This window comes from Lepus europaeus, chromosome 6 (genome assembly GCF_033115175.1).
Source record: "Lepus europaeus isolate LE1 chromosome 6, mLepTim1.pri, whole genome shotgun sequence".
NCBI lineage: Eukaryota > Metazoa > Chordata > Mammalia > Lagomorpha > Leporidae > Lepus > Lepus europaeus.
In genome coordinates this window covers 99,324,743-99,338,781 of record NC_084832.1, presented here as the reverse complement: position 1 = coordinate 99,338,781, position 14,039 = coordinate 99,324,743, and the positions used below count along the sequence as shown (strand labels likewise).

The 14,039-nt window shown below is 53.8% G+C and overlaps 1 protein-coding gene across 1 annotated transcript in view; it reads right to left on the bottom strand.

The window, feature by feature from the left end:
• Positions 1-14,039, bottom strand: part of VWF (von Willebrand factor) — a 159,067-nt gene that overhangs the window by 8,720 nt on the left and 136,308 nt on the right. The window contains exons 43-47 of the mRNA XM_062195452.1: positions 13,384-13,533; positions 8,162-8,287; positions 5,482-5,662; positions 4,341-4,381; positions 3,731-3,847 (exon numbers count right to left, since the gene is read on the bottom strand). Of these exons, the coding sequence (XP_062051436.1) occupies positions 3,731-3,847; positions 4,341-4,381; positions 5,482-5,662; positions 8,162-8,287; positions 13,384-13,533 (615 nt within the window). The remainder of the gene's footprint in view (positions 1-3,730; positions 3,848-4,340; positions 4,382-5,481; positions 5,663-8,161; positions 8,288-13,383; positions 13,534-14,039) is intronic.

The following is a 14,039-nucleotide window of genomic DNA, read 5'->3' as shown; positions in this document are numbered from 1 at the left end:
AAACCTTGCTATTTTACCTCCCACTGCTCTCTGTCTCACGCCTGAATTCTTTCTTGCGCGAAGACAAGAACCCTGCAATTTCTCCGGTAACAAAGCCATCACCTCTGGTGCCGGCATCCCCTCTGGGCACCTGTTCGAATCTTGGCTGCTCCACTTCTGATCCAGCTCTCTGCTGTGGCCTAGGAAAGCAGTGGAGGATGGCCCAAGTCCTTGGCCTCTGCACCAATGTGAGAGACCTGGAAGGAGCTCTTGGCTTCAGCCTGGACCAACCCTGGCTGTGTGGCCATTTGGGAAGTGAATCATGAGATGGAAGATCTCTCTGTTTTGCCTCCTGTCTCGGCAACTCTGCCTTTCAAATAAATACTAAATCAGAAAGAAACAGAAAGAGAGAAAGGCAGGCAGGCAGGAAGAGGAAGACACAGCTGCAGTCTGAGGGTCACTTAGGGGTGTTTCAGTAGTGAGCTGGAAGCTGCACAGCTCCTGGGAGGCGTGTGAGCACTGTGAAGGGAGAGGAAGAAAGAGCGATGACCACAAGGTGCGATTCTGAGTGGACTCACATCAGAAGGAGGAAATCAAATGGGGCTAAGTCAGGCTGGATTTCACAGGTGCTTGGACTGGGGCATTTTTTTAGTGGTACCAGAAGGAAATGTGCTCACTTCCAGGGACATGATGAGCAGGAAATGGGTGAAATTTTTACAAAGGAGGCCAGAGAGCAGGGCCAAGATGGGAGGAGCCATGACGGCCGAGTGGACACCCCCTGGGGCAGAAGGCAAAGGCCAGCTGACAATAGGAACGCAAGTCGAGTTATGGCAGAAGAATGAACGGGAAGGAGAGGGAAAGGCAGGTGGAGAACAGGGACAGGCAATGGTTGCCAGGGTGTGGCAGGGGCTCAGGATAGGGAAGGGGTACGTGGGGGCTGAGGGGGCAGAAACAAGGAAGGAAACAGGCCCTGCCCTGCTGGCCAGATGGCAGCTGCTGCCCACCACGTGCAAGCCGAGGACTTGCTTGAGCTCGGCTAGACTTCCGCCGGCTGCCGATGGCAGGTGCACGCCATATGCTGCCGTACACGGACAGGGCCAGTGTTGCCTGGGCTCTCAGCAGAACCCTCCATCCTGGCAGGAAACCTCCTCCTCCTCTCAGGAGCAGCCTCTCTTCCTCCTGCTGAGCCCAATTCCCAGCCAGCCAGCCTTCACTGGGTAGGACAATTAGTCCTCATTAGCAGCCAATTAGCCCTGCTTCCTCCCCCTGCACAGCCCCCTTGCATCCATCCCCTCTGCTGCTGTGGCCTCCAGGCTTATCTCCCTGCCCCCTCTCCCTCCCTAGCCCTTGCTTCCAGTTAACAGTGGACCACCACTCTTCCCTCCTCTATTCCGCACCCCACCCACTGCTCAAGGTCAGCTTGTGGCTCTCCTCCCCCAGGTGCCTTGGCAGGGACTCCCTGCCTCCTGTTTTGCATTCATCAACACCATTACTTTCTGCACTCCCTGTAGGAGGTGATGGAGCCCCCCTACCCCTCCACCCCCCCACCCCCGGTCTCAGGAGATACTAACACAGTCCTAAGACAGAGGCAGTCCAAGCAGACATCCCTGGTCTCTACATACCACAGCTCCACCCAACCCAACCCCTGCATGGCAGAGGAGCCGACCAAGCCCAGTGCAGGATACTAAGATAGTCTGGACTGGCCTGAGGCAGGTTTCAGCAAAGCCTGAAGATGCATAGGAGGTGCTGTAAGGAGGGAAAAGGTGGGAGGCACCGGGAAATCAGAAGGAAAGGCGGAGCCATGGAGTTTTAAATAGAGGGCATTTCTCCAGTGATGGAGGAAGGGACTGTGTGGCATCCTGAACACCAGAGGGCACTGTCAGGAGTTAGTGGGTCCTGGAGAAAGCAAGCCACAGCCCTCTGCCTGGGGACAGGGCTGGTGTGGGCCTCCTGTGTGTCCCATCCAGGGTAGAGGGATGCTACCTCATTGTGAATGGCATTATTTCATTCAATATCAAGATGCAGGTGAATTCTAGGGAGTTGTTTTACATACATACACACACAGTCCCAAATCCAAAACATCAACTGGAATTTTTAATAGAAAAAAAAAAAAGCAAGAACATATAGTTTATTAGCATCTTTCTAACCAAGGCAAAAATGTTCTCGCTGAATCACTCCATCAGAAATAGCTGTCTCCTATAACCCATCCACTCCACGCACACCCTATCAAGCCCCCACTTTGAATATGATGCTATGCTAAGTGCCATGGAGAACATAGAGGTAGACAATTGTCCCTTGATCTCAAGAGGACAGGAAGCACTTGCCTGACCCCCAGCTCCCACCCCCTCCAGATGTCCCTGCACCCAATGGCCACTTGGACTCCGCCTCTGCCCAGGCCTCTCCTCAGCAAGCGCAGGAAGCAGCTCACACCCAGGCCATGTGAGCGAATCCCTCCTTTAGCCTGGGCATGTGGCTCACTAGGAACTCAGCTGACCAATGCATTTTCTAAAATTGAAGGAGCCCCAAATACAGAGAGGAGTTTGATGAAGAAAGGAAGGCCTCCAGCCCTGCCTACAAGGGGCTCAATTCAGTGGGGCAGGTGTGTGGCTCAGGAGTTAAAACACTGCTTGGGATGTCTGCATCCCATATCAGAGAGCCTGGCTTTGAGGCCTGGCTCTGCTTCTGATTCCAGCTTCCTACCAACATGCACCCAGGGAGGCAGTGGTGAGGGCTCAAGTGCATGGGTCCCTAGCACCCATGTGGGAGACCAGGATGGAGTGTCTGGCTCCTGGTTTTAGCCTGGTCCAGCCCTGGCTGTTGTGGGCATTCAGGGAGTGAACTAGCAGATGAAAGATCTCTGTCTTTCTGTCTTTCAAATATTAAATAAATAAATACATTTTTTAATTATACAATGCCAGCTTCCATTTACCAAACTAGAAATGGTGATGCCACCACTCAGAATCCACTTTAAAATAGGATTCAGATCAAACCCAGTCGTTGCAACTTGGCAAGAAAGGGATGAAACATTTTCAACAACCTAAGTGTCCAGTCATTAAAGCCTGGTTATATACACTGAGGCACATCCATGCAAAGGAAGATTGCGTAGAACCTTGTACGCAGTGTCTGATAAATATTTGCTGACTATTTTTTTGATGTTTCCAAACAATAGTAATCACATTTCTTAAAGTATTATCTTTTAAAAAGGTAATAAAAGTATAACTATATTATCAGAAGCCCCACAAATATTGTGTTCATTTGAAAAAATGCAGGGAGCAGGCATTCAGCCCAGTGGCTAAGATATCAGCTAAGACATCCAGAGCGCATCGGAGGGCTGGGTTTGAGTCCCAGCTCCACTCCCAGCATCAGCTTCCTGCTAATGCACACTCTGGGAGGCAGCAGGTGATGACCAAGTAGCTGAGTCTCTGCCAACCACACAGGAGACCTGCACTGGGTCCCCCAGGCTTTGACCCGGCCCTTTCCCAACCATGACAGGCAGCTGGAGAATGAGCCAGCCAAGGAGCGCTCGCTCGCTCGCTCTCTCTTCTTCTAAAAACAGAACAATAACGATATGAAATGCAGGAAGAAAATATTTTAAATTTCAAGCTCATTTCTGACGGATGCTACTTGGGTCACTTTATTATCCATAATCAGAATTTGATGAAGGAACTACACACGGACCCCTGTGGGGTCCCACTGCAAGGGCTGCACTGCCAGGGCTGCAGCCCCTGGTGTGGTCCCCGCCGACTCTTACCAGGGGGCAGGCCTCGCAGGTGGTCTTCCTGCACTCCAGCTTGAACCCATTCACAGGCCCCAGCTGCATGGTGCAGCGGCAGGTGGTGCACACATCAATCATCACACTCTTCCCGGGCTGGAATCAGAACCACCAGAGTCAGCCCAACCCAGCCACCTCCGAAGCCCCCCACCTCACCTCACCTCACCCCCATAAGCGCTCCCTGCACTCCCACACACAGCTCCCAGAGCCATCATTCCCCCTCCCTTCCAGCCCTCCCCACCAAGTACAGAATCTGCAAGGGTGCAAACTGCCAAGCCAAAGAGGCAGCAGGGGGCCGGGTGAGAGGTCAGAGGTCGCAGTGAAATGGACACGCTGCCTTCAAAGGGCTCCTCTGGACATGGGGGAAATGCCCCCAGCCAGAGCTGGGGGTAGGGCCCAGGCCCCAGGGGGTGGGGGAAACGATGGATCCCTGCCCTGGCAGGAGATGCCTAGGGAGCCCTGGGCGAGGCCGGAAGTGCAGGTGGAGCAGGTCTACAGTTCTCACTGCAGAATGAGAGGGCTGCCCCACCCCTCCCATGGCTCCCCTTTCCAGTCCCTGCCACTGGCTCCGGGGGAGGCAGCAGCTCACCTCGATGATGGTGCCGTTGAGCACGCAGGCCTGCACGGGCTCTGGGGAGAGAAGGGCAGGGTGTGAATGTGTGCAGGACACACCTGGCACTCAGGCCATCCCTTAGGGCCTTCCCCTCCCCTGCACCACTCCCGGATCTTCTGGTTCTCCTTCTCCCCCACGCCATCCCAAGGCAGTGTGGGTCCTACTGCCAGGCTCGCCCATAGGGGCTATCCTCGCCCAGACCAGAAAAGGAAAGGCAAGGTGCCTAATCCCTCACCCGCGGCCCCAGGGGAGAGAACAGCCTAGCACACTCAAGGGGACAACGCTTGTTCACGTGGAGTCATATTGAAGGGAAGACTGCAATGATATTTGGGTTTACAAAAGAATGAAATTCTAGGGTCAGTGCTGTGGCACAGTAGGCTAAGCCTCCAGCTGAAGGGCCAGCATCCCATATGGGCCCTGGTTCGTGCCCCAACTGCTCCACTTCCAATTCAGCTCTCTGTTTACAGCCTAGGAAACCAGTGGAGGATGGCCCAAGTGCTTGGGCCCCTGCACCTACATGGGAGACCCAGAGGAAGCTCCTGGCTCCTCTAGAGAGGCCCAGCTCTGACCGTTGCAGTCATTTGGGAAGTGAACCAGTGGATGAAAGACTTTTCTCTCTGTCTCTCCCTTACTCTCTGTAACTCTGCATCTCAAATAAATAAATACAATCTTTCAAAAAAATTCTACTCCTGGAACTTTCAGTGCCAAGAGAGGGTGGCAGAGAAAGCTGATTTGGGGTGCCATCTGTCTGTCTATTGGGAGAGTTGGGGGAAGGCCAGTTGGAGGGCCCGACCCCAGGAGAGGCAGCATGGCCTGGGGTCACACCCCAGCTCCACCACTCCCTAGCATTTTGCGAGCAAATGGGAACACCAGCCGCTTCCAGGGTCTTCTGGTGAGAGCCACCACCGAGCCCAGGGCTGGGCTGGCAGTGACCTCCAGCAAAGGCCTCTTTGTCTCATCTCATTTGCTTTCTCAAAAGCACACAGCACAAATGGGAAGATTTTGATCCTGCCCGCGTCCCTGGGTAGCTAAAAAGATGAGCCAAAGAACTCAGAAATGGAAAGAGAAGTTTGAAGGCGGGCACCGGGCAGCCCAGTGCGTGGCCACCATGCCTTACCGCAGTGACAGCTGGGACAGCACTCGGCCGTCTTACAGCTCAGCTGGAAGCCCACAGGGCAGGTGGGGATGTTCAGCTGGGGGCAGGAGACGTTCTGCTGTTGCACAAACACCTCCTCCTTCACTCGGACACACTCGTTGATGAGGCAGGGGTCCTCGGGGGAGGCCCAGCGAGACCCAACCTGCAGAGAGCCAGCGTCAGTCCAAGAAGCCAGGGCAGGCTAGGGCCCAAGGTCCCAATGGCGGTGTGCTGTTCTCCCAACAAGCTGGTTTGGGTCCTGAGGGAAGCCTCAGTTTCATGTCTAAGCCCCGCCCCCTCCAGCACACACACACACACACAGCCACAGAGCAATGAATGGGGCTCATCCCAGGGACCTCCACGCAGTAGCCTAGGTCAAAGTCGCCCTGACCAAGATCCTAGCTCCGAGCCCTGTTCTGCAGCCCCTTGAGTAAGCAGCGTGGGGGTGCTCCCTGCCAGCTCAGCCTTGACTTGGAGCAGAGCTCACAGACCCCCGGGGCACTCAAACCAAGAAGCAGCTGTGAGGACCAGCAGACAGGACACTCGGCCATGTTCCAGGCCGGTGCTAGTTCCCCTTTGGATGGGGAGGTGAGGTTGTGGCGGGAGGCCAGGAACGCTGCCCTCAGCCCCCTACAGCGCCGTCCGGGGCTAAGCAACAGGCACGAAAGGGCTCAGAAAAGTCACAGGGAAGCAGAGAAGATGAGCACTTGGTTCAAGGGCTAAGATGCTGCTTGGGAAGCCGGTGTCCCCTGGGTTTTAGTCCCTGATCCACTTCCCACGCAACCTTCCTGCTGATGTGGACATGGGAGGCGGTGGTGGTGGCTGAAGTAGTGGGTTCCTGCCACTCCCGTGAGAAACCCACATGGGATTCTTAGTTCCTAATTTAAGTCTGGCCCAGCCCCAAATGTTGTAAGCATTTGACAAGTGAACTAACAGATAGAAGATCGGTATCTCTCTCTCTCTCTCTCTCTCTCTCTCTCTCTCTCTCTCTTTTTCTCTCTCTCTCTCTCTCTCTCTGACATAAATGAGCAGTTGATTTTTTTACAAAGAAAAGTCACTAGGAGTCTCAGCCTGGAAAACGTGTACCAGGTGTGTACACAGGGGCAGCCAGCGCCGTCTGGACCCTGACCACTCTCGCTCAGCTCCTGCTCACTTTCCTCTCACTCCAGGTGAGGGGCAGAAGAGGCCAGGCACTTGTCACCCACAGCTGCCTCACAATGACCAAATCAGCCCCCTGTGGGCCACCTGCCGAGTCTTGCCCTCAGCATCCATCAGCAGGCCCCTTCCCATTCACCACCACCCCAGCCTGGGGGTCCCGGGCATGTTCCCAGCAGCAAAGCCACTGGGGCCACCAAGTCTTGCAGGTAAGAGAGAAAGAGAAGCTCAGGTCACCTAGCGCTTCGTACACACTGAGCCCTCCAGAGATGAGCGTTCAGCCTCCACCGGGACACAGCAGGGTCTCGTGCGAGCCGGACTGGGCTCCAAGAAGGAGGGACAAAACCCGCCCCAGTCCAGGAGGGATGGGGAGCAGGAAAACTAAGAGTGGGAAGGGGGGACACAAGGAAGGGATATGCACAGGTACCCAGATTCCAAGGGGAAAATGGAAACTCAACTGGAGAAACTGAGTCATTGTGTTGTCACTGAGGAGGAGAAGGTCAATAGGCCTGGGAAGAAGACAGGGTGGGTCCAAAGGCAGGACTGTTACCCCATTGCCTTCCTCTCTCAGCAGAATGCCTTTGGTCTTATTAGGAAGAGGCAGAGGGAAAGTCCACACGGACACCTCCCATTCTTCCAGCACCTGCCCCTGAGGCTGCCAGGGCTCGGCACTACCCACCCCATCCTTCCAATCACAACAAAGGAATGATTCGTATCCTAGCACTTGGATGAAAATTCCCAAGGAGGGAACCTGACATGTTTAAGTAAATGACTTAAGAAGTATTCAGGGGCCAGCACTGTGAGACAGCAGGTAAAATCACGGCCAGATGCAGCACAAGCATCCCATATGGGCGCCGGTTCGAGTCCCCGCTGCTCCATTTCCAATCCAGCTCCCTGCTAATGCACCTGAGAAAGCAGCAGAAGACGGCCCAAGTGCTTGGACCCCTGCACCCACAAGGGAGACCTGGAGAAGCTGCTGACTGCTGGCTTCAGATCAGCCCAGCTCCAGCCATTGCAGCCATCTGGGGAGTGAACCAGTGGATGGAAGATAGCTCTCTCTCTCTGTTTAACTCTACCTTTCAAACTAAAGAAAGCAGTATCCAGAGTGACAGCGAGCACCTGAGCATCAGAGTGGAGACCACTCAGCTGCCCTGCTGTAGGAGACGGAATCTGGCTGGGCTGGGGGTGGGCAGGAGAGGACAAGAACGGAGGGATGGGGGCAGGCAGCACAACACGAAGCCACATCCAGAGCTCCAGCTCCCAGGGAAGCACCACACTCCTCTCAGAGTCCACACAGTGGGAAGCTGGGGACAGTCTTAGCTGTTTCCTAAGGGTCAAGGTCATCCCAGCCGGCGCCTACACAGCACCGACAGCTGGGTTTAACTCCCTGTTGGGGAAGCATAGGGCAGGAACCAGGTGAAATAAGGGCAACACTGGACCACAGAATGGACCCCCGGGCTGGCCAGCCATCGTCCTCCTTCCCACCCTCCCTGCAGCCCCGACCTACGCTCTTCCAGGAAGACAGGGAGTCTCCTCGCGGCAAGTCTCCCCGCCGCCAGCCGGCCGTCACCTCACAGGCAGATGGCAGGCATCGGCCACAGCACTCTCCTTCGTGGAGCACATAGGTGAAGCCCTGGAAAAATGCAAGGAAGAGAGAGTAAGGGCCGGCCAGACCAGTAAGACCCAGATGTTCTCAGCCACTCCCAAGTGCTGAGCCTCAGGGTTCCGCAGGGTCACTGGTGCTGGACGCGTCCTCCCCTGCTGTCAACCAGCCTCGGGATGATGCCAAGCGTGGTTAGTACGGTCAGGAAACGTCCACCACTGAATCGCTGAGCCTGCTCTTCCATCAGCTGCACAGACCAACCTGGCATCCGATCACTGAGCCTGCTCCTCCACCAGCTTAAGAGACCTGGCCTCCGGTAAGTTCCACTGTGAGGCCACGATCCAGCGCATAGGAGTGCTGAAGACAGCCCAGATTCACTTAGTCATAGCTAATGAACCTGACCTTTATTGCAGCCAAATCTGGGGTCTCATTGCCTGGGGGAGGACATCCAGGCTGCCTGGGATCCAGTCTCTACTCTAACAGGGCTAACTACCCACACAGGAGGGGTACACTGATCCCAGTATCTCTCGCCGACATGCAGAGCTGAGCTTCTCCTGGTGGTTTCCTGACATTTGCCTGGTAGTTTATGGGATAAAGTATTCTTTACACAGGAAAAACGAGATGAGTGAGCAACAGAGACCAACCTCTCCCAGAAAGCCTGCTAGGGAGGACCAGTACCCTGGCCTGGGAGTCTGTCAGTCCATCTTGCCTCTTGAACGTCCTTCAATTTGACCAAAGCATTAGACACTTGAATTGCAATCCTCCTATGAAACATCAGAAACCATCTACAAAGAAGAGGCAAGGCGACAGCATGGTTGTCCCAGGACCCAGGACTCCCAGAGCTATGCATCGTCTTGGAGCTAGGTCCTTCAAGAAAGAAGAAATGCGGGCTGCTGAGGGTAGGTTGGATGCCAAGCCTCTTCTACTCCCCAAGCACACGACAAGCAGGGCCACATCAGAAGATACACACAATGTTTGTGCCTCTCTCTGGGGGAGCCCGGCTCCTCTGGGGACTTGGCTCAACTACACACAGTCTCTTTGGGACCTACTGACATCCCAACCCGCGTCACAGCAGGGCGCACTGCGCACTAGTCAGTGCTAGTTCCAGTCATTTGCGGTGCCTCTGTGATGCACAAGGTCCTATGGAGGAGCCAACAAATTAGGATGACCCAATCTGCACACCCTCCTCTAGGAGTCAGGACGTACAAAGTGCCATGAAAGAAACAGAACTCCGGGGAAACCGAGGAGGGTAATTAACACCTGCAGGGATTCGGTGTCACTCCTGCCTGCCTCCCTGAATGCTGAGTGATCTGGATCGGGGTATGCTTTGTCTGCTGTTGCATCTCACCACGGGCAAGCACACTGACTACTGCAAATGACTCCCAGACCAGATAACCTGAACCCCAAGACCACACTAAGTTCTCACGTCCAGACACCCTAGCCATGCCACCAACTTGCTGTCCTACCACCATCTTTCTAAGATTCCCCTCCACAGCACTAAGCAACCCCATTTTCTTGCCAAACAACCTGAGTTCATCCCATATTCTCATCTTTCCTTCTTTTCCCTTACTCCTCCAAACCCTCTAGCTTGTATTGCTTTTTTGATGTATTATATTAAAGCATACATCCGAGACCCTTCTCAATACTCTTTACTCCATCCTGTTTGCGTTGGTTTCCAAATTAAGAATGGAACTAAGCAGGTATGCTATCCACCCAACCTGTAGACATATGCCACTGAAAAATACATTCCTAATTTACTTAGCAACAGAATCCTTTAGGCACAATTGTCATAGGTGAAACAGAGGTGGGAGACATGGAGCTCTGGTCCCTCGTCCCCTGCTAAGGCAACCTGAGAGAAACACTATGACCACCTCCTGCCCTGGACCAGGCAGGTGCTTGCAACACTGGAGCCGCCAGGGGCACGCTCCTCACAGAACGCTCCAGTTTCTGCTAGCTCCAGATCAGCTGTGGGGCTGTGGCCAAGCCCCTTCCCTGTGTCATTGTTGTTGCTATTGTTCCCTCTGTGCTGTCCCTTTGGATCCTGTCTGATAAGAGGGAAGAGCATCTCCCATTCTTCCTTCCAAGGAGTCCCATGAGAACAAATAAAATGATCACATGCCATGTAACCTCTCTGCCAATGACGGATGCCATCCATGACGGAAATCCCAGGACATCATGGGAGCCGAAAGCTTCCTGCTGCCTACTGATGTCATCTCTGTCATGCTGTCCTACAACACACTGCTCACGCTTGTGCAGATGCTGGTGTAAGCAAACCTGCTCTGCTGCCAGCCACAGGCCAGGACACACACACAACTGTGCATAGGACTTAATGCTTCGTAATGATAAGAAATGACTGTGTTGCTGGATTGTAGACTTGCTATACCATTCATCACTAGAGGGAGCTCCTACTTATTAAAACATACTTTAATGGGGCCGGTGCTGTGGCTACTGGGTAAAGCCACTGCCTGCAGCACCGGCATCCCAAATGGGCACAGGTTCGAGTCCCAGCTGCTCCACTTCTCATCCAGCTCTCTGCTATGGCCTGGGAAAGCAGAGAAAGATGGCCCAAGTCTTTGGGCCCCTGCACTGGTATGGGAGACCCAGAAGAAGCTCCTGGCTCCCGGCTTTGGATCAGCCCAGTTCCAGTCATTGTGGCCATCTGGGGAGTGAACCAGCCAGTGGAAGACTTCTCTTTCTCTCTGCCTCTGCTTCTCTGTAACTGTTTCAAATAAATAAATAAATCTTTAAATAAGTATGTGTGTGTGTGTGTGTGTAGTTTAACGTAGTATGCTGGGTTGCCCCAGCAGCCTCATATGTCTCACGTTGAACATATCTCAGTTGCATCTAAGGGCCACATGGAGTGACCCATCTATGCCTAAGTGCACTCTGATGTCCGCACAACAGATTCAGCTAATGACGCCTCCCTCAGGGTACAGCCAGATTGTCGAGTAGCGTGTGACCACACAGTGGATTACCTTCAGACCACAGTTCCCAGCGCCACAATGTAGTCAGATGCCAGGATCAAAGGGTAAGCAGTCAGGTGATTATAACCCTTGCAAGAAAAACCTCCTCAAAGTGTTCTACAAAGCTGCATGAGTTCTTCTTGCTGTCCACACAGAAGCAAGGCCACAGGCTCACCTACAAAGTTCTCAGGGAAGTCAGCAATGCCCCTTGCTTTCTTGGCTCCAATGTTCCCACATGAAGCATCGAGAACTATGGTGGGGGGGGGGGGGGATGGGGAAAGCGTGTTACTGTGCGGCCTGGCACACGCAGTCTTTGTCTCCATGGGCTGACTTCTCCAGCGGAGAGCTGACGGGCTCAGCTCGGGTGGTATGAACCTGGCTGTCTAGAGGCAGTGGTGTTGGAGGAAATTCCAAAGGGGTCCAGGGTGATCGCAGTACCGCTGTCCTTTGACCTGGACAACCAGCAAAGTTGTGCAAGTGAACCTAAATGTCGCTGAAGTCAGACCAGAGCTGATACTACCCACCTTGAAGAGTGGAGTCTGAGACCACGTGTAATTTACTGAAATTCCCACCTCAACCCAACACACAGCAAGATCGAAGCCCAGCCTCCCGCGTCTCTACCCTGAAATCATGAAGCGTCCTCCTCCTCCCCAGAAGGTGAAAACATTCAGCCTCCAAGGCAGGGCACTCAGTTCCCGGGAAAAACCCGGGGTCAGGAGCTGCAGACACAGTTCCCGCTTCCACTCATTCCCCTGCCCCTGTGCCCACCTCCTTCCGGGACTTCCTCCAGCACCACTGCCTCTAGCAGCCAAGCTCACAGCGCGTGAGCTGCACCCTCCCAACACCCAACTGGACTACAGCAGGGACTGGACAGAGGCTGAGCCCAGCCGTTCACCCATGAAACACAGAGTGAGGGAGTTGGACTGGACAGGGATGAATCTTGGGACTGAAGAGCCACGGAGGGGTGGACACCAGGCTCTATGCACAAATGAAATCCGTAAGAAAGTAAAACTTCTTCAGGGAGGAAGAACAGACAGAAGCTAAGACCAAGACCAGAAAAAGGTATGATCCCGTGGTGCCATGTATTCTGCCTTTCATCTCTGGAAGCTTTCTCTATGTCTTCTCCATCAGCCCCCTCTTTTATTTTAGCCAGCTTGAGTGGGTTCTATTCTTTGCTATCAAATTCCCTGCTAAAACACAAAACAAATGGCTATCTATAAACATGTCATCTCAACAGCACTGTTTGATGATTATTTCCAGTGCTTCCGCGAGGGGGTTGGAGACCACAGACTTTCCAGATCCTAGTGTTCCCAAAAGGTACACCCTGATGCCACAGCATCATCTTCCCCCGATGGTACCCAGCAGCTCCACTCAGCCCCAGCCCCAGCAACGCAGGTGGCACAGCAGACAAACGGAATGGTTTTCTCACTTCCGCATTCACTCTCAGGCCTCCCTCCATCAACAAACTGCGCAGCTCCAAGACAACATCCAAGGCCTTATCCTCACTGCTGCCAACACTTACAACAGCAACCGTGAGACGGATGCACCTGCCTGCCCTGGCGATTCTCCTTAATGATGTTATCTCTGATTATAATGTAAGAATGCTAACAGCTAAAAGCCGCAGGCTGAATGTCACCGACAATCCTCCTTGCAGACTTTTCCTCCCTTTTCCTACAGTCTGATCAATGTGCAAGAAAAGGATGCCCCAGAACCTTCTGGAGCCTTAGGGGAAGGCCACTGTACACTGCTGTGGGGGGACGGTGATCATGTGCTTTGTAACTGGCACTAGAAATGCGATCCGAACATCACCAGCCACCAGTCTAGCAAGAACACTGGTTAAAATGGGGTCAGAGAGCACCTGTAATTTACTGAAGTAAAGTGGGACAATCCCAGAAAACAAAAAACATAAGCCTTTCTAAAGAGAGGTTAGGATGATGTCTGAAGGTGGCAGAGAGAGGGAAAAATGTTTCTCCTCCATGTCTCTGCTCAGACCAACTCTACCAGCCCCTGGACTGAAGATGCTTCCACAGACACGGCCATTAGCCAAGCACTGAATCACAGAATGGTGACACAACAAACCTCTCGTGCTTCTTTGTTTTCACCCAACCCTACCCCGTCTTTCCCTGAGGCTCCTGCAGTTCCTGGGCCCTGCACCCCACTCACCGTCTGACAGCTGTCTTCACAGGGCTTCCGAGCGCACTGGGCCACACGCAGGCCCATCACCGTATCCTCCATGTCGGTGCAGGTACACATGTCACAGCCCTCCTCCCAGAACTGGCCCACGGGGTAGATGGTGCCTCGGTGCACACACACCTGTAGACACAAGGCTTCTGTGAGTGACATCTCGCGTGGCTCATTTAAACACGTGGTTAGTAAACATCTGCTATGTGGGAGCTGTTGCCAGTGCCTAGAATGCACCACAAATCAGGCCAGGGTGGTCTCTACCCACAGGAAGTAGGTTTGGTCCTCTTTCCTTGGCAGCTCAGCAGCTGTGGGAAGGGTACGCTGGGATGACCCTTTGCAAGCCGTGGTGGGCCACAGGCTCAGACACAACACACTGGCTACCTTGGACCAGTCTCATCACTCCCTCATCAGCATTCGGCCCCTTCCTATGTCACTGAGAGGTTGTACCCAAATCCTCAGATCCAGTCATGGCCTTGAACGTGGCCCCACCCACTTCTAATCCTCTGCCCCCTTAGGAGCAGACTGGGTGAGGGAGGATGGGTCAGGGGTTAGGAATGTCTGGCCCCATGAGGTCCACAAATGGCAAAGAACACAACAAGCAAAGATCCTAGGGCACAGAGCATGGGATATGTTTG